Source organism: Beta vulgaris, chromosome 5 (genome assembly GCF_026745355.1).
Source record: "Beta vulgaris subsp. vulgaris cultivar EL10 chromosome 5, EL10.2, whole genome shotgun sequence".
Taxonomy (NCBI): domain Eukaryota; kingdom Viridiplantae; phylum Streptophyta; class Magnoliopsida; order Caryophyllales; family Amaranthaceae; genus Beta; species Beta vulgaris.
Genome location: NC_079206.1, coordinates 4,971,709 through 4,996,209, shown reverse-complemented (window position 1 = coordinate 4,996,209; position 24,501 = coordinate 4,971,709). Strand labels below are relative to the sequence as shown.

The 24,501-nt window shown below is 36.0% G+C and overlaps 1 protein-coding gene across 4 annotated transcripts; it reads right to left on the bottom strand.

Moving 5' to 3' along the window:
- Positions 1 to 23,160, bottom strand: LOC104892354 (DNA-directed RNA polymerase IV subunit 1). Of its 4 annotated transcripts, none has more exons than XM_010678258.4 (21): positions 23,045 to 23,160; positions 22,450 to 22,514; positions 20,706 to 20,814; positions 20,331 to 20,450; positions 19,588 to 19,708; positions 19,346 to 19,470; positions 18,688 to 18,741; positions 18,399 to 18,587; positions 17,890 to 18,045; positions 17,668 to 17,763; positions 15,664 to 17,565; positions 15,110 to 15,276; positions 14,933 to 14,999; positions 14,742 to 14,845; positions 7,713 to 7,858; positions 6,400 to 6,662; positions 6,131 to 6,304; positions 4,561 to 4,698; positions 3,882 to 4,138; positions 1,783 to 1,894; positions 1 to 722 (listed from the first exon to the last, which is right to left on the bottom strand). In XM_010678258.4, exons 4-21 carry the CDS (start codon positions 20,415 to 20,417, stop codon positions 543 to 545), a joined length of 4,338 nt encoding a protein of 1,445 aa, XP_010676560.2. In that variant the 5' UTR covers positions 20,418 to 20,450; positions 20,706 to 20,814; positions 22,450 to 22,514; positions 23,045 to 23,160; the 3' UTR covers positions 1 to 542. The 4 variants fall into 4 exon arrangements, with proteins under 4 accessions (XP_010676560.2, XP_010676559.2, XP_048501084.1 ...); XM_010678257.4 differs by lacking the exon at positions 23,045 to 23,160 and adding an exon at positions 22,685 to 22,999; XM_048645127.2 differs by lacking the exon at positions 20,706 to 20,814 and having other exon boundaries at positions 23,045 to 23,063.
- Between the last annotated feature and the right edge of the window lie 1,341 nt (positions 23,161 to 24,501).

Here is a 24,501-nt window from a genome sequence, read left to right as displayed (position 1 = left end):
GAAAAAAAAGAAATGTTTGCATTGCGAGGTAAACAGTGTTAAGAGAAATTACAAGAAGAAACTATAATAATAGCTTTCCCAGCTTCTCTTTGCTGCTTCCACTAAGACCTTGCTTGCCTATTCAATATAAAGGCAAAAAAGATGAAGTAGAAGCAGCAAAAAGAAGCGTAGAGGAAAGAACTAACCCCCTACCAAATTATACAAACAACACAATGCAACATCAACTTACTACTTACTACTTCTCTAAACAGTAAACACTAATCAGGCCTCCTCTTTTGGCCATCATTAGTATCCTACAATTAGACTTTTGCTTTCACATCACAACTTTCTTAAATACACGACCGCTCTGCAAAAAATTGAATAGAGCTCTTAAGCTCAACCGTTCCTCGATAATAATGCCTGCATGCATCTCAGGTCTTGAAAAATAGCAGCCCAGCTTCTTCGAATTCTTTTTTTTTTTTTTTTATACTTTTAATACACATTCATTCTGCTTCTGTGTCATTTTATTGTCGTTACATTTTTTAATCCCAAATGCCATCAGTTTAGAGCTTCTGCGTAGAACCGTTTTTGGCCAATCTATTCTGGTAAAGTTTTGCCCTACCAGGGGAAATAAGCTCCAGCGCACCAAAAACGCATTTCTTGTACGAGAAGTCTTCAACAGTTCCATCATCCCTTTCCAAAAGGAAGCAACGGCTGTCTTTGTAATCCGAGTGACAACCAACCTGTACCCATACAGCTCTTCAAGGATCAGAATATATTGTTCAAAACAAAATTTAGTATCTGAATTCAAAAAGAAACCATTTTTACTTGCACATCTAGAATTCAGCATTTCCGGAGATGTACAACAATTATGTTTTGATTTTTGAATTATAATTCCGCGAGCTATTTAAAATTATGCATCACAAGATGGCTACTTATATTACTTCTCCTGCAGAAACAAGAAATACACTCCCATCGTAAAATATCTATCCTCTTGTGTCTAGATAATAAGTCACATTCACATATCTATTTAAGGCCATCCCAAAAGATAGGCTACTTTCTAGATTTAGTGAATTCAAATTTCAACTTTCCCTTATCCTAAAAGACAATAATTACTTATGATTCCAAAGAAAGATGCATTGGTATGGTGGAGATGTAAAACTTTTGAGAGTGATGGATAATTAGCACAATTCAATTGATTTTTACTAAAGATGACACAAAATCAAAGTGTGGCCGTATTACAAGTGTATTCAAGAAAACCAATCCCTATTCAAGATATGATCTCCTTTCCACGGCATCTTTGAAATGGATGATTTACCAATTCTGAGATCTAAGCTTTTGAAAAGAATTCATATACTTGAAAAAGCTTCTTGCTAAGAAAAGATCAAACTCTCTTGTTTATTTGCGAGTACATGTCTAGAGCACCCCAACCTCCACAAGGCTTTTAGAAACAAATTTAAGAGTGAATTTTTATTGTAGTTGAGCTTTTACTCGGGTTAGCTTAGTAGTTGGGGCGTGATGAGTGAAGTGTTATGACTATTCACAGTATTCCCATTATGAAGTGTAGATTCGTCTCACAAATAAGGCTCAAGCACGTAATGGAGATATTTGTGTGCACTAGCATAAATAATTGCAAGGGCATATTTCCCCTCAGCATGAAATGTAGATTTATCTTCATCTGGGAAACAGATATGATAGGATACCAGAATAAATAATGGGGCCGATCATGCAGAGTTAAAGGATTCGTCAAGCAATTGTACATTTAAAAATGGGGGGGGGGGGGGGGGGGGAAGAAGGGCTTGCCTTAATATCTACAGCTCCATTCCCAATTTTCTCATCTCGATGTGGGTGGAATTTCAAAGCCATCAACAACATTGTCTTGTCCAAGTCACTCAACTTCTCATCAATGGCATACCTGGATAAAATATGAAGGCATGTTAGAACATAATATATAGGCATAACAGAAGCAGAATGATCAAGAATCTATGAAGAGACAGAATGAAGTCAGCTTGACCATATCTGTACTTTGCAAGAGAGTCGTATGAGTAATCACTTCTCTTAATAAATTCTAAACTCATATTCCAGAACTAAAGCACATTGCTTCACCAAATGGATACTTAAGATGGTATGTTAATAGCTTGTATACTTTTCTGCTTTGCAATGCAAAAACAGACGGCTAATAAAAAGTGTATAGGATAGTCAAACTGTCAACAGAATATACTATCATGTCACAGGATGCAGTCCCATTCAGTTACATATTTCTGTTCACAGGACTCACACAGGCAACAGAAGGAAGTTCACAGGATGCTAACTAGAAGATACTGACAGTATTTGGAAAGATCATTAAGAGATCAACTACAGAGAAGACTGATGGAGAAGTCTGGAGCTTATTAACTGAACTGGGATTTAAACACAATTTTCATAAACGTACAGAAGTATACTATAAGCATCTTGTAATTGATTTAGTGCAAAAGAAACTCGTCAATGCATGATTGAGAATTCGCCGATATTATGATCATCAGCAGAGAAAACAATATGGTTTCTAGTTGCGAACTTCCAATAGGTATATGCAAAAGGCTTTACTTTGAAGTTGCTATCCATTTATCAATATTTCACTAGGACTAGGTGGAGCTGTGATATGTCGGTGCAAAAAGTCTCAGATGTATTCATTAAAGCAATTACAGGTATTCTTGTGGAGTTACCATAAAATCAAGAAAACGAAAGAGGGGGGGGGGGGGGAACGGGGGAGAGAGAAAGTGAACATGTCAGTTTAAATTTACCACAAGGAATGTTATAATGTTATATAGATGCGACAATGCAACTCAAAATAATTAAATTAGTTGACCTTTTAAATTATTGGGTTTTGGTTATTTTACAATTCAAGGTCGCAAGTAGTATTTTGGTTTATTGGTGAGGGACGAAAAACTTAATTCGATTTTCTAAGTTTGATAATTTCTTAGTTGTAGTTCAAGCAACTGGCGTGTACTTTTCTAGAATAAAATAATCCTTACTTTGGAGGCGAGGTTAGAATTTAGGCAAGTTAAGGTACTTGAAGGGAAAGTTTTCTTGCTTTAAAACTTGTAAATATAGACGGCTAGCCTTCATTAAGGGGTTAGAGTGTTTTGACAAAATTTATGTAGGTTGAATAACAAAGTTTAGGAGTAATCTTTGTTCTTTGAAATATCCTTTATTGTTCACGTACTTGTTCAAATTTCTGGCACAAAAGCTTTGCAAGGTCGAGTCTTCGCTTCAAGGAGTTAAATCTTGGCCATTATTCCTTAATTCATATCAGAAGGTCAGGCAAGAAATGGAAAAGAACGCAACTATGACTGAGGTCAGATTGTCCAGGTATATTACTACAACGTCAAAAAGTAATTAGTACCTCAAAATAAATTGTAGCAAATATAAGGTAGCTTTAACTTCATAACGTCTCAAATTGATATTGACATACTGCATGTAGACAATTCACTAGTATGCAGACTAGTGAACTACCATCACACGACATTCACAATGAAGATTCAAAATCTAGCCATTTGACTCTATGGAAGAAACAGAAAAGAAGCTTCATGGCACGTTTTTGCCAGAATTGGAGGATGGTTATATATGTTGACCAGAAACCCCTAAAAAGAAAATAATATACTAGATTGCCTTCAAATCCTAAAACTCTAAATAGGAGAACTGTAGAAAAAACTCCAACTTCGTCATCATTTGATCCATCTCTTTCCACACAGATACATGATAACTTTTTCATTAAGTCCTCACAAAGATGGTCCTTAGTAAGGAGAAAGCAATCACTTCACATGAATGTGCAGATTAACCACTTAAAAAGAATAATAGGCTAAAACAGAACTTAGTGCAGAAGAGCATTAAAAGCTGTAACAAGTTAGAGGACATCCACTTACTTGTACAATATTTTCTTCCACATCCGACCGAGCCTCCAAATGTCATCCACAGAGAAATACTTCTGTAAAACTTTCTTTGGTATTGCCACATTGAAAACTTTTGCACTTGGCAATCTATTCGAATGACGAGCACCATAATTTTCAGGCATGAACGACTGATCATTAGGTGGCACCTTGAATTTAGTGGCACTCTCATCAGAGCTTGTTTGGCTAGCTAGCAGGTTATATATATCCACAGGTTTCTGGATCTCGTGCCCCTGATAATAAGGACAACAGACAAGGTCATTAAGGACAGCTGCAGCAGCAACAGAACCAACAACAACAATATCAAACAACTATAGGAGCATAAACTCCCAGCAGATTCACAGCAATCCCAACAAAAATATTTAAAATTCATAAAAGAATAGTTGAAGTTGCGTCAAAATTATGCACACCAAGATATACGATTATGAGATGATAATTTTCGCAAGAAAAGATGTTCCTCGTATTATAGTTACCATTCCCAAAATGTGTTGAATATTTTGGAATGGAGGGAACTTAACAAGATGAACAAATGATTCATGCTTGTGTTCAGTGAATCTTCTGAGCGCAGAAAATCTGCAGCGAAAAGGACATCACACCCTATCTATTTGGGATCAGAAACATCAAGACTTCAAGACAGAAGCTGAAAAGGGACTACCTTGCCAGAATACAGACACTCAAACTGTGCACCAGTTCCCAGACAAGGAATTTTGCCCCATGCCAAAGCATCTAGGCTTCCTTGTAGCTCGTCAGCAGCTCCCTGTTTAGCAGCTTTTATGAAAGAAGCGCCTGCATTCTGCAAAAGAGTTTTGGGTAAACATAATACAGGAAAACATTCAATAGGGATGCAACTAAAAGTAATAACATGATGATACAAACGTATGTAAATGGAGCAAAAAATCAAAAGTGGTTATGTACGTATGCTTCAGGGTCTCAGTCCCATGCTAGTTTTCGTTAGAACATGGGACTCAAATGACGAAGTATAGTAACAACATCGGATACAGCTAAATCAAAAAAGATAAATGAATGTGAGTAGGTTGAAAACCTATGGATATTATATAGCCATCGTTTTGACCCAGTTATTTATCAAATTCTTAGACCTAGCTTTGCTGCATTGGGACTAAGCTTAATTCAAGAGATAAACGATGCACCATCATCCAACCCAACATGCATACATCTTTATGTAATAGCATCTCGCTAGAAAGATAATTGTCGTTATAACTATTTGCATTTCGTATTACATATCCACCTTAAGATGTATTGTCCCTTGGAGAAACATAACCATCTTTATCAAATTATTAGATGGTTATCATTCATATGTGATATTCTTTCCCTCCAAAAGTTTTCAGTCTCGACCTCAAATGACTGGACAAGCCACCTTGGTTAATATGAAATATACAGTTTACTTAATCACATAAAAGTCAAAGGCATCTAGTTATGCTATACAAAAAGCTGTATTATTTTAATATGAGTAATCTCATGAAGGATACCAAATCTTAAAAAGAAAAAAAAAAAAAAAGGATTACCAGTGAAAAAGGTGGCAACTAAACTAAGCCAAAACTTGAAAATAGCAATGCCATGATTCATAACAGATAATTAGCATACAGAGATTCTTTTAGTTTTCATCTTGACATTACTTTTCCTCCAATAATAATTTAATAACCACCCTTCCAATTCATATGAACCTTATGCATCCTTCTGTGGGAAGGTGCCGTGAAAAAATGTGCACGAGGTTTACAATCTAGGACTAGTTATTCTTCAGGACATAATGTACATACGTGAAGAATATGGAAGAAAGTACGTATTCTTTAGGATCCAAAAATTTGTTGTATCTCCCTTCATACCAAAATATAGTTTTCGTTTATCTTTGCAGAGTCTCCAAAACGTATCTTTGACCATCAATATCTCTAGTTACGTATTAATAAAAATGATTAATTGTTGAAATTATAAAACTACACATTGAGAAGAATCTAACAAGATCACACATGAGTATGTTTTTTTGTATATATCAATGAAAATATTTGGGCAAAGGTTTTAAACTTTGACCATGAAAAATGAAACGGAACTATAATTTGGGACGGGGAAAGTATTTCTCTATAAAGACTGAGCTTTTCTAACTGTCTCATCATGATATATAATAGCACAAGCCTAATTCAGGCAGGCGAAATTTGCTATAATATAGTACCTACCAAGGAAAAGTTTAAAATCAAAAGCAAAGATGAACTCACAGTAAAGCATGCCAGCATGAAAGGTGACGAAACAGATACATGGGCTTTTTGCCGAGCAATCCCTTTTGCACTCAATCCGACAAATTCACCTGTTACAGAAAGACAATCTGCCAGTAGGATTAAGTGCTCTGGAAGAAAAGTCTTGCCCATATCAGTAGCCGCACACCTCAAATTCTGCATAGTAGATGAAGCAATATCAACATCCAGTGTTGAAAATTTCACATAAAAAAATAAAACCCAATAGATTTATATAGAAAAATAAAAAGAACCTCAAGGAAGCATCTCCAAGCAACATCAATTCCATAAGCTGAAAACGTCTCACTTAGGTCATCAGGATGACTGCGTGTCCAGTCGATCAATCCCATGATTGGAAGACAATTGTTCATTAATCTATGCCACAGATTTTTGCTTTTACAATTTGCTGAGAGAGAGACACTCAGATATAGTTCGCCACCAGATAAAACCCTCTGAAACCTTGATTCCACTGGTTGATCATGCCACAATATATCCACCTTCTCAACCTCAGCAAATCCTGAAGCAGGTGTGATAGCAAAGCTCAGCTAGAAGATAAACATTGTTGAACATACAAAACACAGGCACACCTTATTGTTCACACTCTGAACTGTGATACTCACAATGGTACACATAAGCAGGCCATATCCATAGGTTAACAAACCTGGATGACTCGAGAAGAAAACATCCAGTGTTAAATGTCAAACTGTTGGCGAGCTAACACAACAAGAGCTCCATGAGGAAACTATACTTGCTAATTTGGAGATTATTAGGAAAAAGAAATTTCAACTAAGCGAATATGGTGATGATAGAAACACCTTTTGCCATTATTAACTAGAATAGAATCATATGATTACTAATGCATAGAAATTCTATAAGATTATAACAACGATTTTATATCTATTCAGGAACTTTACAATGTAAATGAGAGGCAGAAACTCAGCAAAATCCACCTTTCACGTTCATATTTTAAATGGATGGTTGAGGTACTAAAATGTGAAAGAAATAGTGATACTTTACAAAAGATATTTGTAAGGGATCAGCACACCAAATCTAAGCCCCACCTGCAATTCACCTATGCTAGACACAAGGCTAAGGGGAAGGGAAGCATAGGAAATTCATTCTAATTTGCCGTGAGAAGAAAGCTGAGGGTAGCAAGGAAAGTTAGTAAACAATTCAATTATAAAGAGAAAATAATGTAATGAGTGGAGCAAATATAAATTAGAGCGGGGAGTAGGGAGGTCGTCCAGAATAGCATGTTTTTCTCTTTCTTTTAAGGACCCAGTCACCCGAAGTTCTGGAACTGTATTGATGATTCGCTGCTACACAATACTATCGGTTAATCTAAATTCTCTCTTTCTCTCTTGCATCTCTCTTAAATTCTATCACAATGTTCCTATAACATATTTTCTCAGATTCAAGAATCTGTTCTACCAGAAAAAGTTTCATCATTCTTTTTTGTGATTGGACCAGAGTTCTGATTAAGGTAGTTGTGACCTACTAATAGAAGAGTATCCAGAAAGATATCAATAAAGAACTATAAAGCAAACAAAATCCTGTAAATACGGACCTTTTACTATGGATCCCAAAAGGCTCGGTATCACCACCTCTCGAACTGAATCCAAATTTGTACATGATTTCTTTGGACTTTCACTAATGGTGGCAGTGATGCACACAATACTAGTATCATTCCCAGCATCAGAAATACAACCATTCCTGGAATGTCATTGACCAAGTCAATATGGATATGAAGCTTTAAAAAGTAAAGTACATAAACTACTGATGTTCCACAGTTGATACAGGTACATTGACTACCACAAAACCCATTTCTTCTATCATGTAATGTTAGAGATATATTAGGATATTAAAGATATGATAAATATATTTAGGATATAGTAATATTTAGGATATTAATTATCTTAGGAAAATATTATCTTATGATTTATTTCAGATAAGTATTAAGAATAATATATCTTCTAGAGATGGTTTCCGGATAGGAGTTTTTATGTACTATATATATTGTAGTCATCGTTTATTATTGAGCACACCTTAATAAAATCATATTATTTCTCTCCTCATAAACTTGTCATGGTATCAAGAGCAGGTTAGATTTTGGGATCGTCTACAAAACTTTTCTCCCTACTGGTGGGTTAGAAACTTAAACCCACCGGTGGGATTTATAAACTTTACCTCAAATAAAATAAAAACCCAAAAAAAAAAAAATGTCAAGCAACGATTAAACCTACTGACTCAAAGTGATTGATATATTGTGTGAATGGGTGTTGAAGGTGATGCATAATCAATCATAGTGCATCAAGCGTCTCCGTGATGTTAAGTATGTTAGGACTTAGGAGTTGGGATTGGATTTCTTCTTGCTGGCGCACAAGAAAGCTCAACAGTCAACACTATTGGTTTAATTTTTTTTATTTTTTTATTTTTATTTAAAAAAAAAATGGCTCTCCCTATGTCGTGGATAGGGGAAAACAGACGATTCAAAGAGAGGTCTTGAATCGCGGGAGGGAAACAGAAGAAAAGTGATAGAAAGAGAATGATGTTTTCCGTGGATTGATATATATGTGATAAGAGGTTCGAAAAGAATGGCGTTCCTTGTATACTTAACGGGTTCGAAAAGAATGGCGTTCCCGTTTTGCTGAAATATTTGGTGAGATCGAAAGAATGGCGTTCTCATCAAGAAAAAAAAATTATTTGCAGGTTCGAAAAGAATGGCGTCCCTGTTTGACTGACGATTGATGGATTCGAAAAGATTGACGTTTTCATCTTCAAGAAAAAGAAAATTACGGGTTCGAGAAGAATGGCGTTCCCGATTTATTAAATATTTGGTGAGTTCGAAAGAATTGGCGTTCTCATCAAAAAGAAGAAAATTTTGGCGGGTTCGAAAAGAATGGCGTTCCCAACAATATATCTATTTAATTTGATTTGGCTTAATTTTTTTTGTTTCTCCAATCGCAACGTTCGTATTAGTGTCGTTGCGATTGCGGGAGGGTGTTAGAGATATATTAGGATATTAAAGATATGATAAATATCTTTAGGATATAGTAATATTTAGGATATTAATTATCTTAGGAAAATATTATCTTATGATTTATTTCAGATAAGTATTAAGAATAATATATCTTCTAGAGATGGTTTCCGGATAGGAGTTTTTATGTACTATATATATTGTAGTCATCGTTTATTATTGAGCACACCTTAATAAAATCATATTATTTCTCTCCTCATAAACTTGTCATGTAAATATAGAAATTTATTCAGTTAACCCAAATATATTCCAAAGGTAATGAACTGTGTGGTATTAGGGGATCCTTTCCCAGAAAATAAACCACAAATCAAGAATGACATAAACGACATAACTTAAAATTGACCATGTTCTCCAACTGGAGAATAGCCATACATAACTAATCTCATGGTTGCATCGGTGCACTTATCATAATGCTTATTTCCTGTTCACGAATCATAGCTCATGATTCGTAAATAGTCATGATTCGTAAACAGGTGTATATATGATTTTTTAAAGTCAAGAAACTAAAGTGATTCAGGATAATTATGTCAGCACCTATTAAAGTATGGTTAAGATCCCACTTGGTTTGGTATAAGGATATTGAAAAGAGTAGTATGAAAAATTGGAGTGATTTGAGGCAAGGAAAGGGAGAAGTGTAAATCAAGCTTCCACAGAAAAACTTTCAGAAAGTACCCGATAGTAAATACTGTATCAGATGTAAAAAATCAGAAGATTAAATCTCCTTTATCAAGCCCAAAATATTCTGAACATACATAAGCAAATGTGACAGTGTTTTTCTTTTCCCCCCAGTAAGTAGGCAAGAGCCTCAGTATTGATCATTAAGAGTACTAAGAAAAGGACCAAAGTATATAGAAGAATTAAATCAGGTTCCACATTACTAGTGAGACAGTAGTACAATGAACAAAACAAGGACCTGGTCCATATAACATCAGCAGATAGCAGTCACGTACGTTTTTGGAGACATTCGCTAGTGCTTGTTGCTAATCATGCTAAGATGTATGATGAAGGTGGACCTAAAGAAAGCCTATGATTCTATTGAATGGCCTTTCTTGCATATGATGATGAATGAGCTAGGATTTCCCACCAAATTCATTGGATGGGTTATGGCCTGTGTATCTTCTGTCTCGTTTTCTATTTTGATAAATGGCACCCCTTGCAGAACTTTCAAGGCTAAGAAAGGATTTAGACAAGGGGATCCTATGTCTCCCTTTCTCTTTGCTATAGGAATGGAGTACCTATCAAGATGCCTTGAAGCCTTAAGCACAACCCAAATTTCAATTCTCATCCTAGATGTGAAAGGTTACATATTACACACTTGATGTTTGCTGATGACCTTCTTATGTTTGCCAGAGCTGATCATAGTTCTCTTCAGCTGCTATTTGATGCTTTTAGCAAGTTTTCCCAAATCTGGAGAAGAGTAACTTGTATATTGCTAGTGTTTCTGAAGAAGAGAAGCTTGCCCTACCCAGGTGCCTCTTGGTACTTTCCCTTTTAAGTACCTAGAGTGCCTCTCACAACTAAGAAGCTCTTTTATCAAGAATGCAAGCCACTCGTAGAGAAGACTGTTGCTAAGGTCAGGGCATGGTCAGTTAAAAAAAGCTTTCCTATCCTGCTAGACTTTAACTTGTTGGTGCTATTCTACAAGGCTTCCAGCTATTTTGGTGCCAAATCTTTGTTCTTCCTAAAAAAGTTATGAAGGAAGTTCAAAGCATTTGTAGAAATTACCTATGGAGTGGTCAAAGTGAAGGGAAGAAGGCTCCTATTGCTTGGGACACCTTATGTATGAAGAAATCTTGTGGAGGTTGGAATTTAAAAGACTTAGCTGTTTGGAATAAAGCAGATGTGGCTAAGTACATGTGGGTTATCACTCAGAAACAGGATAGGCTTTAGATCCAGTGGATCCATGCCTATTATATCAAGCACAACAATCCACTCACTATGGTCATACCATCCAGACTCTCTTGGGCTCTAAAGAAGACTATGGCAGAGAAGTATTCATGGAGCAACACACTCAACATCTCCTTGTTACAGACCACTTCTCCATTAAGAAGCTTTATATGGCCATGAGAGGAGATCAGCCTACAGTGCATTGGAGAAGAATTATATGTAATTATAGAGCTAGTCCTAAGGCTCTTTTTATTACATGGTTAATGTCGCATAACAGGCTAGCTACAAAAAGCAGGTTGTGTGAGTGGAGGGTACTAGTTGACAGTACCTGTGTAGTATGTTCAGGAGCTAGTGAAACTATCTCTCACTTATTCTTTGAATGTCCAACATCTCAACAAGTTTGGACTCTGTGCCTTCAACAGCTGGGGCTTGTTAATCATCACAGAGGATTGGAAGATGAAGTCAAAGGCATTGCTGCTAAAAGCCATAGTAAAAAACCTCAAAACAAATTTCTATTGATGTTTTTTGCTGAAACTGTATATCACATTTGGCAGTAGAGAAATCAAGTTGTGTTTGGAGGGGTTTACTTAGATCCTGTTCAGAGTTGTAACCAAATTATGTTTAAAGTGGCTTGTAGATGTACTGAGGAACTAAGGCAGCTTCTTATTGTTTGATGTTGCTTTTAGGTGCATAGTTGTTCTGGGCTAAATGGTTGTAAGGTAGCTGCAAACCCTTCCTAGAAGGTGAGGGAGTATAGCTTACTACGCTTAGTCCTTTGTTGCTTTCTTAGGTTGTATCTGTTTTTTTATGTTATCAATGATAACTTTGAATTGCCAAAAAAAATCATGCTAAGTGACAGTTTCCTAACTATGTTGTTATAGTTTGCCTCTTGCATCTGAGGTTTCACCTCCAGCATATTCCTGTATCCTTCTCACTTTGTTTATTATTAGTTGCAAAAAATAGGAGTAGGAAAGAAGTAGTGTACTTCCATGGATATCTAGTTGAGTTGGGAGTAGGAGACCTCTACAAAACCAAGGAAGAAAACATAGACAAATATACTCTGTTTCTTCTATACAATAAGTTGCAAGAAGCGAATGTGAGAGCTCTATCGTCAAGTATATGGAGGGATATAAGGGTGTATGACTCACCTAGTCTATGGCTTCCCCTAGTATAAACCTATATAATTTGTGCATATCACGTCTGTGGTGAATCATGCAGATATTGACCACGTTAGTGGAAGGTATATTCAAGAAATTTGTGGCTACATCCTCCCTAAAAAGCCTCATGATTGTGAAGAATTTCCAAGGAGACATCTCCTCTTATCCAATAATACCCATGAACTTTATAAAAATGTAATGCCAACTATGAGTTTGGTGGAAGTTGTCATCACTACCTAGACTGTATATTAAGATGTGTATGTTCTACTAGCTACTTTTTAGATAGAGATGGTGATATCTCCTTTTTAAAAACTGCCGTAATGAATAAATGCAAATATTTGACTTTTGCACCATTCACTTACATCACTTTGACCATAATTTTCAACTAACATATAAAAATACAAATGTTTGTATACCCCTCCATTTATTTTCATACAACACGGCGAACACGCACACTTTTCAAAAATTTATTTTGATCACAAAAATTCTAATCCTATGATAGAAAAAGACTATATAAGTGCGTCACTAGATTCTTTTAGAACAAAAAATTCCATAAGATTTTCTAATCATTTCTATCTATATGAATGGAGAGTAACGAACAAGGTCAAAATTAGACTAATAGTCATTTTGCTTTTCTATCTTTAACTTTTAGGAACCATTTCTATGGTATCAGGGAACCATTTCTATGGTATCAGAGAACCATTTCTATGGTATCAGAGAACCATTTCTATGGTATCAGAGAACCATTTGTCTCTTTTTGCTTCTTTATTAAATGGAGAGTAACACTCTAGATTAGATGCACAAAGCACAACTAAGAATTAACAGCAAAATTCAACATACAACTTAGTGGCTTCTATCAAGACAACACGTGAAAGAGGTTGTAATCACGTATAATAGAATGTTTAACTCATCATGCATTAACTTTTGAAATTACATTTCGTTGAATGTGAAAGCACCAATAAACACTTGCAATGTGTTTAGTTAGCAATCATAGAAGACGGGGAGGTAAGGGCATACTAGGGAAGGAGTGAGCTTCCTTACGAAAGTCCATATGCAGGATTTTATTCACCAAAAGCGGAAGAGAATGGATCTCTCCAATTTTCTTCCTTATGTTATTTCCAAACAAGGGAAGATGGATTCCTACTCTCCCTTCCCTTCAAATTCCCTTGTCCCAAAGGCTGGCCAGAAAAAAAAAAAACTGTTTGCACTTCCAGTATCCTCTATCTAACTTCCCACTTCTAAGTGATACTGGGATTGAGATGAAATATTAAAGATATAAACAAATGTTTGATACTCCATGTCTTATCTTAATTTTTCTTAGAGAAGTCTATGTCCCATATTAATTGGGATAATCTTCATGTTGACACTTCTAAGAATGGGGACCTACAAAATGCTTCTCTTTCCTATTGTTGGACCCACCAAAATGTGGAAAGCGGGATCATTTATTAACCAATTTTGATCATATATATTTTACTAATATATAGAATATGTTATTACATGAAGTGTAGATTTGTCATAATGTTTCATTTCAAAAATATCAACTTCTTTGAAGGTCAAATTTGCACATTGGCAAACATCAAAATCAAAGTAGAACAACTAATAAAGATGAAGGGATTATAACCCACTCCTACTCTCCCTCAAAAGTAAATGTTTCACATCCACTAACTATAATGTAAAAAAATCTCCGTAGTCACTACCAACAATAATATAAGACATCAACTAAAACTACGAAAACTCTTTGCCGGTCTAATTGCTGCAATTATATGGGATAGAGGAAATAGAAGATAGAGAACGTATAAGTGTGATGGAGAGGAAATATTTGTTAATCTTCAAAAGGAAGTGAGAACTAATTTTATCCAAAAGCTGTTCAGCAACAGTTCAAACAAGGAAAGTAACAAGTTAAATATGAGAGGGAGGGAGTTATTAAAGGCTGCACCATCTGAAGATAATTCGTTTTGTTGGCCACTACCCACTAGTTCAGCTGCCTAATGTGTGAAACATACCGGATTAGAAAGGGTACACCCAAACTATTAACAGTCTGCTCTTAAATGACATTTCAGATAGCACAAGAACAACTACAACAACAACCATCACCACCACCATGCAGTCGGATCCCAGTCCCACAAGTGCCGAGGATTGGGGGATCAAGATCTATGCCATCATGCATAAAACTAGTCATGCCAGATTGGGGAGACTTTTTCTGAGAACGAAGAGCATGTGGTACAATAGAAACAGAAAAAGGAAAATAGAAGAATAAAAACACTAAGGATTTGAAGACCTTGATGGGTATCGTAACTTTGGAGGAACAATTGTTTCCTCAAGCAGACACTAATAAGGCCTACTTTCTCATTAGATGCACATTAGCAAGAGGAAATTTTTAAAAAAGTAATGAAGAGCATGCTGTACAAGAGAAACAGAAAATAAATGAATAGAACACTAAGAATTTAAGACCTTGATGGGCATCATAACTTTGGAGGAACAATAGTTTCCTGAAGTAAAGGCTAGAAAGGCTTACTTGCTCATTAGATGCACATTAGCAAGGGAGGTAGTCGTTTCACACTTCCTCTTGAGAGCATCAATAATAGAAAATACTTTCAGCCGCATTCTCTTCACAACCTCCTGGAAAGTGTCGACAAACAAAATTAACATTGAAACATGGGATCTGATGATATTTTAGAACGAACTGTTTTCAACAAATGGATTTACCTTTCTCACATGAAAGTGGCAAACCCAAGGGCACATATGCTTCCGATTGTCGCTCTCCGGAGAATAGCTAAAGAGCCAAAATGACATAATCATATAGGGTAAAACATTTGTATATATAGAGACAACAGTGGTGATCAAAAACCAAGAAATCATCTAATAAACAATAGACTAACTTACACTATCATTATTGTTGAAACAATATCAGAAAAGTACAGCTTCTCAAGATGATGTTTAACTTCTAAGGCCCCATATTCTGGACCGTAATGCAACCTTTTGAGTTTGTCAGAGAGAAATAGTGAGATAGCCCTGCCTTTGCTTTTCCTGGAACCACTCTCAAGTACTTTCTGCATAACATGATATGTCCAAACAAAGTAAGTTCTAATGAAGCAATAGAAGCAGAATGCGGTAACTGGAACCAGAGCAAACATTTTGACATCACCCTCCCGCCACCCAACTAATGTGCAAAGTCACACATACATATACACATACGCATTTGGATTATGATTCGAAGGCTTATTCTTTATCCCTACTCAGATAAGAAAGGTTCCTTCTCCAACAAGATACTTCATTTCCACAAATCTAAGGCTTTAAGTTCCATCCTTATTCTCCAAGTAAAATCAAAAGATAAGTAAAACGACGGAAAAGGTAGACACGTAAGTAAAGAGCATGGACAAAATAAGTGGACAAAGAGTAGCGTGCATCTCATATCTGCAGAGAAAGATGTACGGCACCTTAAAGTTCAATAAAGGAGAAGGTTCCAAAACATTGATGGGTTGGTCTAGTGCCCTGTATGCAGCTTCAGAAAAGGCACAAGCAGCCAATGCACCAACAGGGTGGCCGCCAACAGCATCACATGCATTTATGCTCTCACCAATTAATTCATCATTGCCACATGTAGAAGAGTTCCCTTTTTCAACAGCATAAGAAAACTGAACAAGTTGGTTCCCATATGCATTTCTTACGGTGCCATCATAGGCCAGTTGTATATCACGCATGAAAAACGTAAGCTTTCGCGTTAAGGTACCAGGGACATTAGCATTTTCACTGAAAGAACTACCTCGACTTGTTACAGAATGAACAAAACATTCAAGAGGATTCAAGCCTGTGACAAATGAACTTTCCACGACACCAGATGGAATGAAGGATTTAGTGCATTCAAGATTTTCTTCAACTTTTAAACATTTGGTTTTCAACTCATTCCAAGCAGAACACGAAATCTTGTGAGGAAGCCTGAAAGACAAAGGTACAAATGAATGTTGTAAACCCAGACACATACTCTGCTGAACTACTTTCAACAGATTGCCTTTGCTTCCAGATTTTATCATGGCCAACAAAGCATTATCATCAGCTGCATACTGATAAGTCAAATTCTGAATATCTCGGAAGACAAATTTGAAGGCACTGGCAGAAGCAATACTTAGAGCAGCTGACTTTTGTTTATCACAGCATAGCTTATCAGCCTCAAGGGGCTTAGCTATTCGATTGTCTTCATCACCATCGAGAAGGTATTGTATGTAAGACTCGACCAGTAACTGTTTCACATGGCAATTTTTCTCTGCTTCTTGAAGACCACAAGAAACTTCATCAACCAAATTCTTACGCAGGTGTCCATCAGAACACAGATAAAGGTCAAGCAGAGAGACACTCAAGCCCCTAGATGATAACCACTCACAAAAAAACCTCTGAGCAGCATCGAGATAGTCTAAAAATTCACCGTCGCAGTGGTTAATAAGACTTTCAAAAAAGTTTCCATCTGCATCCCCGCGAAACCAAGATGATCCAGCAGGAGATGATATTAACTCCCCTTTACTAATTTCAACACCATTTGAAGGAGAGACATAATCAAAATCAGGTGGCAATAACATGCTGAATAATTGCTTCCCAGTCCACAAACCAGATTCAGTGGAAGGTGAAAGCCATTTCGGAGGACAAAACATCTCCAGTTGCTGTACTTGAGGTTTGGACAGAGCACCATCCTCTGCCAAGAGCAAATGTGCACCAGTCAAGCTGTCATGTGTCAGTGAGAGCAAGTTTCTTCCACTTTGTCCATTTCTTAGCTGCTTATCAAGGCCCACAAGCTCCTTAAGCTCAACTCTAGCTTCCATCGCCTGTGGCACGTAGCCGTGAAGGCTATCACCATCAAAGTCCCCTTGCAAGGGAGCACAACATAAAGGATTTATAGAGACTACAGAATTTATTGGGAGAATTTTAACATGCAAAGCAAACATTGAATGTTGATGAATGGAAGGAGGCCTATTTATCAGCATAATATCACCATCATTCAAAGGCCTAAATATACGGTCACCAAATTGGAACTCCTCCATTTCATGAACAGGAACCAGGTTACCTTTCCTGCGAACATAGACCTCTCCCTTCTCAAGAAGCCTCAAATTGCAGCTTGCAGTCAACTTTTCCCAGTTCAAGGAATTAAGAGGATCAGAGATTTGCAACCTTTCTGCAATATAACAAGGGATGCCAATCTCAGAGAGCTTCAGATTTGGATCACCAGTAACAACAGAGCGAATTATGTGGTCACTGCGCTTTGTGAGAACTACTTCCTTCATCCATTTCGAAGCTGAAGTGTTTAGTACGTCTATGTTATCAGAATCATTATTTGTCTTCTCCAGACGGAGCTGCAGAAATAAACAACCAACATAGAAGTTTTAGCATCCAGAAAAGGTTAAACATCCAACTTAAAAAATAAAATTTGAAAAGTTCAAGAATAGGTCTCCAACCTTCGAAAGTTTTAAGCAGTCTAAGACACGAGATGCCAACTCATTGGCAGCACCCCTGAAATCAACAAGCTTCCTGAAAGCCCTAGTTCGGTCATCCTAAAAAAGAATATGAGAATAAAAGCTAATCATTAAGAAGATGAGGAGAATAAGATAAACTAACTCACAGACGGAGGGGGGAGGAACAAACACAATCATAGAGAACGAATTAGAAAAATCACCCACAAATATTAACTTCTGCCCAGTAGAAAACGGATGAACAAGCTCAGTGACACGATGACAATTTGGCGTCACTGCAAAGCAATTAAGGAAGAGTGCGTCTGTTCTTGAAACGAACTCTTTTATGAAGCTCGGATCAACATCTTTTATCAAATGATGGACCTGCAAATGAAGAAGTCTTTTATTTCTACACGTTCCAAGCAAACAAGCAATGGGCAATTGGGTAGTACACTTTTCCTTACGTTTTTTACATATGGATTATGGAGGGGGAGCAAAACTTGTATCTTTTACCATTGACAACACATTTCTCTAACCAAAGAAAAAAATCACACTTGCACAGAAAGCAACTCCAAAAGCATCTGATGCAATTATACATCTATGAAAGATTGAAATCAAAAAAAGTTTGTACTTTGATTATTTCACTTTCAAGTCTATTGTTGGACAAAGTTATCTTCAAAATTCAGCACATTAAACCATACATGAAATGTAGACCAATTTGAGAAGATGATATATACCTGTGCAGGTGACAAAACCCTTTTGTTCTTGTTCACACTTTCTTCCACTTGGACATCTTTAGGAATAAAATCCCAAAAATCGTCAATGTGGAACTTGCTTTGTGGCCTCTCAATAAGTTCTACTGTAATTGCCGTCTTCCTGAACAAGTCACTGGTTGAAACTCTGAATCTGATAGATGGAGACCTTCCCTGCACATAAGAGATAGCAAATCAAAATAAGTAAAATGATGAGATTGATTGGAGAAATTTTTGTTTTAAGTTGTTCGTATGCAAATGGAGAGAAACTTACTACACAATATTTACAACCCCTTAATTGATCAAGCTTAGCCCCTGCTTTGGCACCCTATCAGCTCAGAAAACAAGAAAAGAATGTCATGAACGTCAGTTCATCAAATATAGAGACTCATGATTAGGAAAACCTATCACAGCCATTTACCACCTCCAAAGCACGAATACGATACTTGTTATCTTACAGAGAACCCATCATGAAGGCAAAAAAAAACCTATTTCCATTCAAAAAGTTCAAAAGGCTTTAAAATGAACAAATAAACATACCAATTAGTCGATAAGAAACATATTAGATTTAACAGGAAAAGTCTTACTACGAGAAGGTGGTTCTTGTTGTTGCTGCACATTATGATTAACATTACAAATTGATGTTATGTCTTATAATGTGTCCTGGATGTATTAACACTAAAACAAAAAAAAATCTTAAAGCTCTTTCCCATGTCCTGTTGCATTATAATCAAGATTCGAATGCAAACTACATACCCTAATAGACAAAATAAAGCATGACAAATTGTGTTTGACTTGTTTGCATTTAAAAGAAACAGTTTGTTTTGGCTTAATCAATCTATAAGATCATTTAACCAACCAAGCTGAGTTTCGACTTAAGACAGGAAACAAAACCACAGGGTCACCAAGTTCTGATAAGGAAGGTATCTAACCTTAGCGCGTCTTTCTCTCCGTATGGATTTACATCCTGGGCAGATTTTGTTCAAGATTTGTACAACTTCAGATACAAAATATGGATGGATTATCGTGTACGGAAAATTTATTACACCAAAATGACCTGCCATATATTTTGCATTTCAAATGACATTTAAAATCTCCAATAGAAGAGTGACTGTAAATAATGAAAGTAGAATTTTCATAAGAAGCACTATGAAGAAGTATGTCTAAGCAATACCTTCGCATTGCTTATTGCTTCTTGCGCCACAAGTGGCGCATTCAGATGTCGGATTTGGAAATCCCAACTTTGAATCAGTCACCCCGGCAGGTGTTTCAATGGTCAGTACAGATATTTTTTCCTGAAACACCCAAAGTTACTACTTAACATAAGGGAAAGATAGGTGCTCTTGGTAAAACTATAAGAAGTATGTCACCAAAGGTATGAAAGGAGAAAGAAACAACTAAATAATAATACAGGAAAAACTATCATTTTAATAAAGAAGGTGATATTGCATTCTCCAACGATTGCAATTAATGTGCATATTCATCACTAATAGTCGCCCAAAAACAGAGGAAAATTGTGTGGTTGTGACATAGCCATAGAAAAAAGAGCACTTTTTCATCTAAAACATCTATGCCTATGCTTGAGATGTTAATTCCTGACATTGCTTAAATACAATTTTTTTTGATATGCTGGCACTGTATTGAAAACAAAAATACTACGTGTGCACTCCAACTACACCTAATATTAAGTGATTTGTGTCAGAATAACAGATAGTAAACTGGGTAAAAAGTAGGCAACAGATAAGATCCAAACATATGCTAAAGAGAGTACATGTCATGCGAAATGCATAACCGTAGGGCCAAATTCATGAGTGCAGAAAACTCCCATGATGGACGGGTACAGAGCATTTAAAATATTTGCCGGTCAGGGAAAAAAAAGGTAAATCTCTGAGAAGGGCAAGAACAAAACAAACTTACTGCATCATATTCTGTCAGCACATTAAAGTGAACTCCTGAAAGAATCCCATCTGGCACTTCATTCACAATACTGATGTCATTGTCCATGGAACTCTTGTGCTAACTCTAAAAGTTCAAATTCTGAACCAGATTCCAGAAACAATTGGCAATGTTGATATACTCAGAAAACATGACAAGGTGACAAAAATAAGAGCAAGGAGGAAATGCATAGAATTAATAATTTACTGAACATAGACAATGCAGAAACTGCAAATATGCTTTTACAATAGGATATATTCAAAGCAAAACAAAAAGCAACCACATTCGATACAAGTCTATGTTTTGTTTTTCTTTTACTAATTTGGAAATTATGAAGGAGCAACCATCTAAATGTACCTTAAGTTTTAGCAACCAAGACAATCCTATATTTGCGGTATATAACGTGTTTGCTCTCAACTCAAAACCAAGCTCAAATCTCCTTATCAACATAGATATCAGCTCAGGCCTGATCACAAAACAGCCTAGATTAGTTACTAAAAATTAAGAGGACTTTATGGATTAAAATAACATCTAACTATATTTGTAGCTGAAAGTGCATCAAGCAATGGATTCAGCACAGATCTGATATGAACTTTGTGGCCGATAAAGGCGGTAACATTTGGTGAAAGATCAGAATGACGATTTTAATTATGAATGAACTACTTTACGCGTAGTCCCACGTTAATGAATTGCTAAATTCATCAATAAAACATCTGATCTTCAAAAGAAGAATTAGACCTTCTATATGAACAGAATTCTGCAAGTTTTAAATTCTAAGACCCAAAGAGTGATGACTGAAATAACAAAGAAGAATATAGAACAGAATTGATAGCGACGGATTTCACTTCTACATAGATTACCTAAGCAAGAGGTCAAACATAGATTTATACATTGGAAGTTACAAAATCAATAAAAGATGACAACAATTCCACTTTCCAGAGACAAGTTCAGGAAGAGAACTGGTGAAACATCTGTGAGCTCCCAAGGTTTGTAAACACATTCCTTCTCCTACAAGCCATATTTAGGGAGACTCACTACGAAACTTTTCAGTACTGGTATCAGTAAATGGCTATGATGTGAATATATCAACGCTGCAATTGTTATTTTCAAAAGCAGGCAGGTAGCTAACTTCACCCCTTCAAAATGCCAGTTTATCCAGCTATGTTTGAATCCTTGTGATACCAAGTTGACACCTGAACCCCCACACGGAAAAATAAATTGAAAAAAAGAAAAACACACTTCTCTCACTCAAATTTCTAGAACACAAACTTGTATAGTACTATAGTTGAATGTATAGGTAACACACATTGATCACTATGATCATAGAGGTATATTCACTCTGTACATTAGTAACTCCTTATCAATATAAACCATCCAAACCTATCGATCAAGGCCCTGAACATCTGATAGTGTTTTACATCCACTAAGAAACATATAAACCCAACGAAAAATGTATCAAACATGCCTCCACCCTTCCCCCACCCCAATTTAAAGTACCACCAAAAAAAAAACTAAATATAAAGAACATTGAATGTGGGAAGTTGAGTGTGCACTTATATCTGCATGACAACAGAGAACAGAGTCTCCATTGTCATACCTAATTAATTCCTTACTCCCCACCCTGAAGATAAGGGTAAATCTTCTCAAAAAAAATTCTGATCCTTTACACAATGAATGCTACAACAACTAATCTCAAAGATGTTCTTCATAATCATAACTTCAATCTCCAATTACTTGATCGTACTATTTTCCCCCCAAAATCAGTAGACTGATCAATGCTTAATAAAGTGGTCAAAACTCAAAATTAGGAAGTACAAATGTACAATCATAATTATAGAATCATAAGCTTCACTTTACCCAGAAAAAGCATGCAATAATAAGTCCACATTAATACTTTACCCCATCAAAAAAAAACGAATTTTTTACCCACCTACATTGCACAATTCATCTTTTCCTAACCCCTCAACAAACCCTTTAACCCAGTTATCAACAAACACATGCAAAAAACGATCATCACATCACATTACAACAACATACAACCCAGAAAACAAAACCAAAATCAACAAAGCAAAACCACAAAAAAAAAAAAAGGGAAAATCACCTGATATATGTTGATGGGTTTTTCCTCTTTCACTCAAATTCTTCCGACCCACCACAGCAAATTACCTTTAAAAACGAAAAACCCAAAAAACCCAGTTAAATTCAGCAACTTGCAATGCAGCATTCACCATTAAAACACACCCAAAAGAAAAACCAACATGAATTTCAATACCCATAAAGCAAAAACAAAAAAGAAAAGAAAAAAGTACAAAAATGATTGAAACTTTTCACCATACTTTGTATAGGTAAAGTGAAGGAGGGTGTTGCAGAGAAAGTAAGTGAGAGAGAAATTGTTATGAAGAAGAAGAACCCACAAAAATAACTATATGAAGCATATAAAAAGAGAGAGAATCAAAGACACTGAGAATTCAGGACAATTAAATATTAAAGGGCCCCCCCACTGAATGGGAGGAATTCAAGGGCCAATTTTTTTTAAAAAAAAAAGGAGAATTTTGTTTGGGGATGAGCTGAGAAAAAGCAGAGAAAGAGAAAGAAAAGAGCTTTATAGAGTTTAAGCTGAAATTGAATAATTATAATAATGGAGTGTATAAATTAGGGAAAAGGGTAAATTAAAGGGGTGGAAATTTATATATTACTACTATATGGTGAGTAAATAAAGATGGGTGCGCCGCCGGTTACTTGCAAAAGTGGGTACAGTTGCGCCGAGTCCAAGACGGAGAAGAAGACGTGACAAATCCTTTGTGATTTGTGAAACCTGCTTTTTTTTTTTCTTAATTTTTGTTTTTGAGAGTTGTGAATTGTGATGTTGTTTTCGAGGGGTTTTTTATTTATGTTATGGCAAGGAAAAAAAATTATTTTTTGTAAGAGTAATCGCATTTATTATTATTTTTCGAAAAGTTATTAATTACGTATAAAGTTTTGTTTTATTTTTGTAGAAAAATTGTCAAGAATAAGTATGGTATATATTTGGTTGGTCGGCTATAATAAGTTAGATTTTGGATTAACTCTAGGTAATTAAAGCTTGTGAGGTTTGATTTTAGTGAGTTTAGCAGGTCCATGACCTGTTATTGTAGGTAATTCTTCTATGTGTCTGTTTTTTATTTAAAAGTAGATGTGATAGGAGTTGGTGAGGTATTTTTATTAGATGAGAGGGAAAGTTAGCTAACTTTTTATTGATAAAAGTTAGAGTGTGGATCAAAGTAGTGTAAAAGACCTATTTTCCCTTCCCACTCAAACCCCTACGACCATCCCAACCCATGTGAACCTAAACCCACCCACTGCGAACAATTCCCCCATACGACCCTAACTCAACCCTTGTAACCACCACCTCTCTCCACCCCCACATACGACCATCCCAACAACCACCCTCGTCCCTATGAACACCTCGAAACCACCGTTCCCGCCTCCCTGAAACCACCCCTCCTCACCCCTTTGTGACCATCCCTGAAACAGTAAACACCTTTTCCCGTTCTGAAAATTCTCTCACTATTCTTGCGAAGAAATGATGGGTGGTGATTGCAAAGAAATGGTAGCGAATGAGGGAGGAAGAGGTAGCGGTGCTCAGTGGGGGTGATGTAATCATACAAGGTAGAGATTCAAAAGTAGTGTAATGTTAGTTGTACCTTACACATGATACACTCGGGTACATGATAAATGCTATTCAAAAATAACCTAGGTGATGTGTGCACACCAAATTAAAATATAGACCCAAAAGGCTTGTAAATCAGCTTACATACAACATGCGCACTACAAATGTAATGAAAACTGGATTGATCAAGTGGTGCTCATGTCTATATATGTAATAACCAGAAAAAAAAATTAGTAAGGGATCAAAGGTTAAAGTATTATTATAAGTTAAACTAGTCCCTAATATCTTATATACGTTATTTTGTCGTTTATATGATTATTTTAGGTGAAGTTATGTGTTTCCTTGGCTTTGTACATTTGCTCAGGGAAAGTTATATGTGCATACATATATCATTTATATTAACATTATAGTTTATAAAGTACTTTAAGGGTCAAAGATTAATAAAATTATCAATTACTAGTTTATGAGCTTACAAATATATCTAGTAAGATTTTTAGTAAGTAT

Excerpts from the sequence above, each read along its gene's own strand:
- LOC104892354 (XM_010678258.4), bottom strand. The coding sequence starts at position 20,417 with ATGGACAATGACATCAGTATTGTGAATGAAGTGCCAGATGGGATTCTT. Across the intron at positions 18,046-18,398 it reads GGGTTTTGTCACCTGCACAG|GTCCATCATTTGATAAAAGA; the intron begins GTATATATCATC and ends CTTCATTTGCAG. Across the intron at positions 15,000-15,109 it reads GTTTCAACAATAATGATAGT|CTATTCTCCGGAGAGCGACA; the intron begins GTAAGTTAGTCT and ends TTGGCTCTTTAG.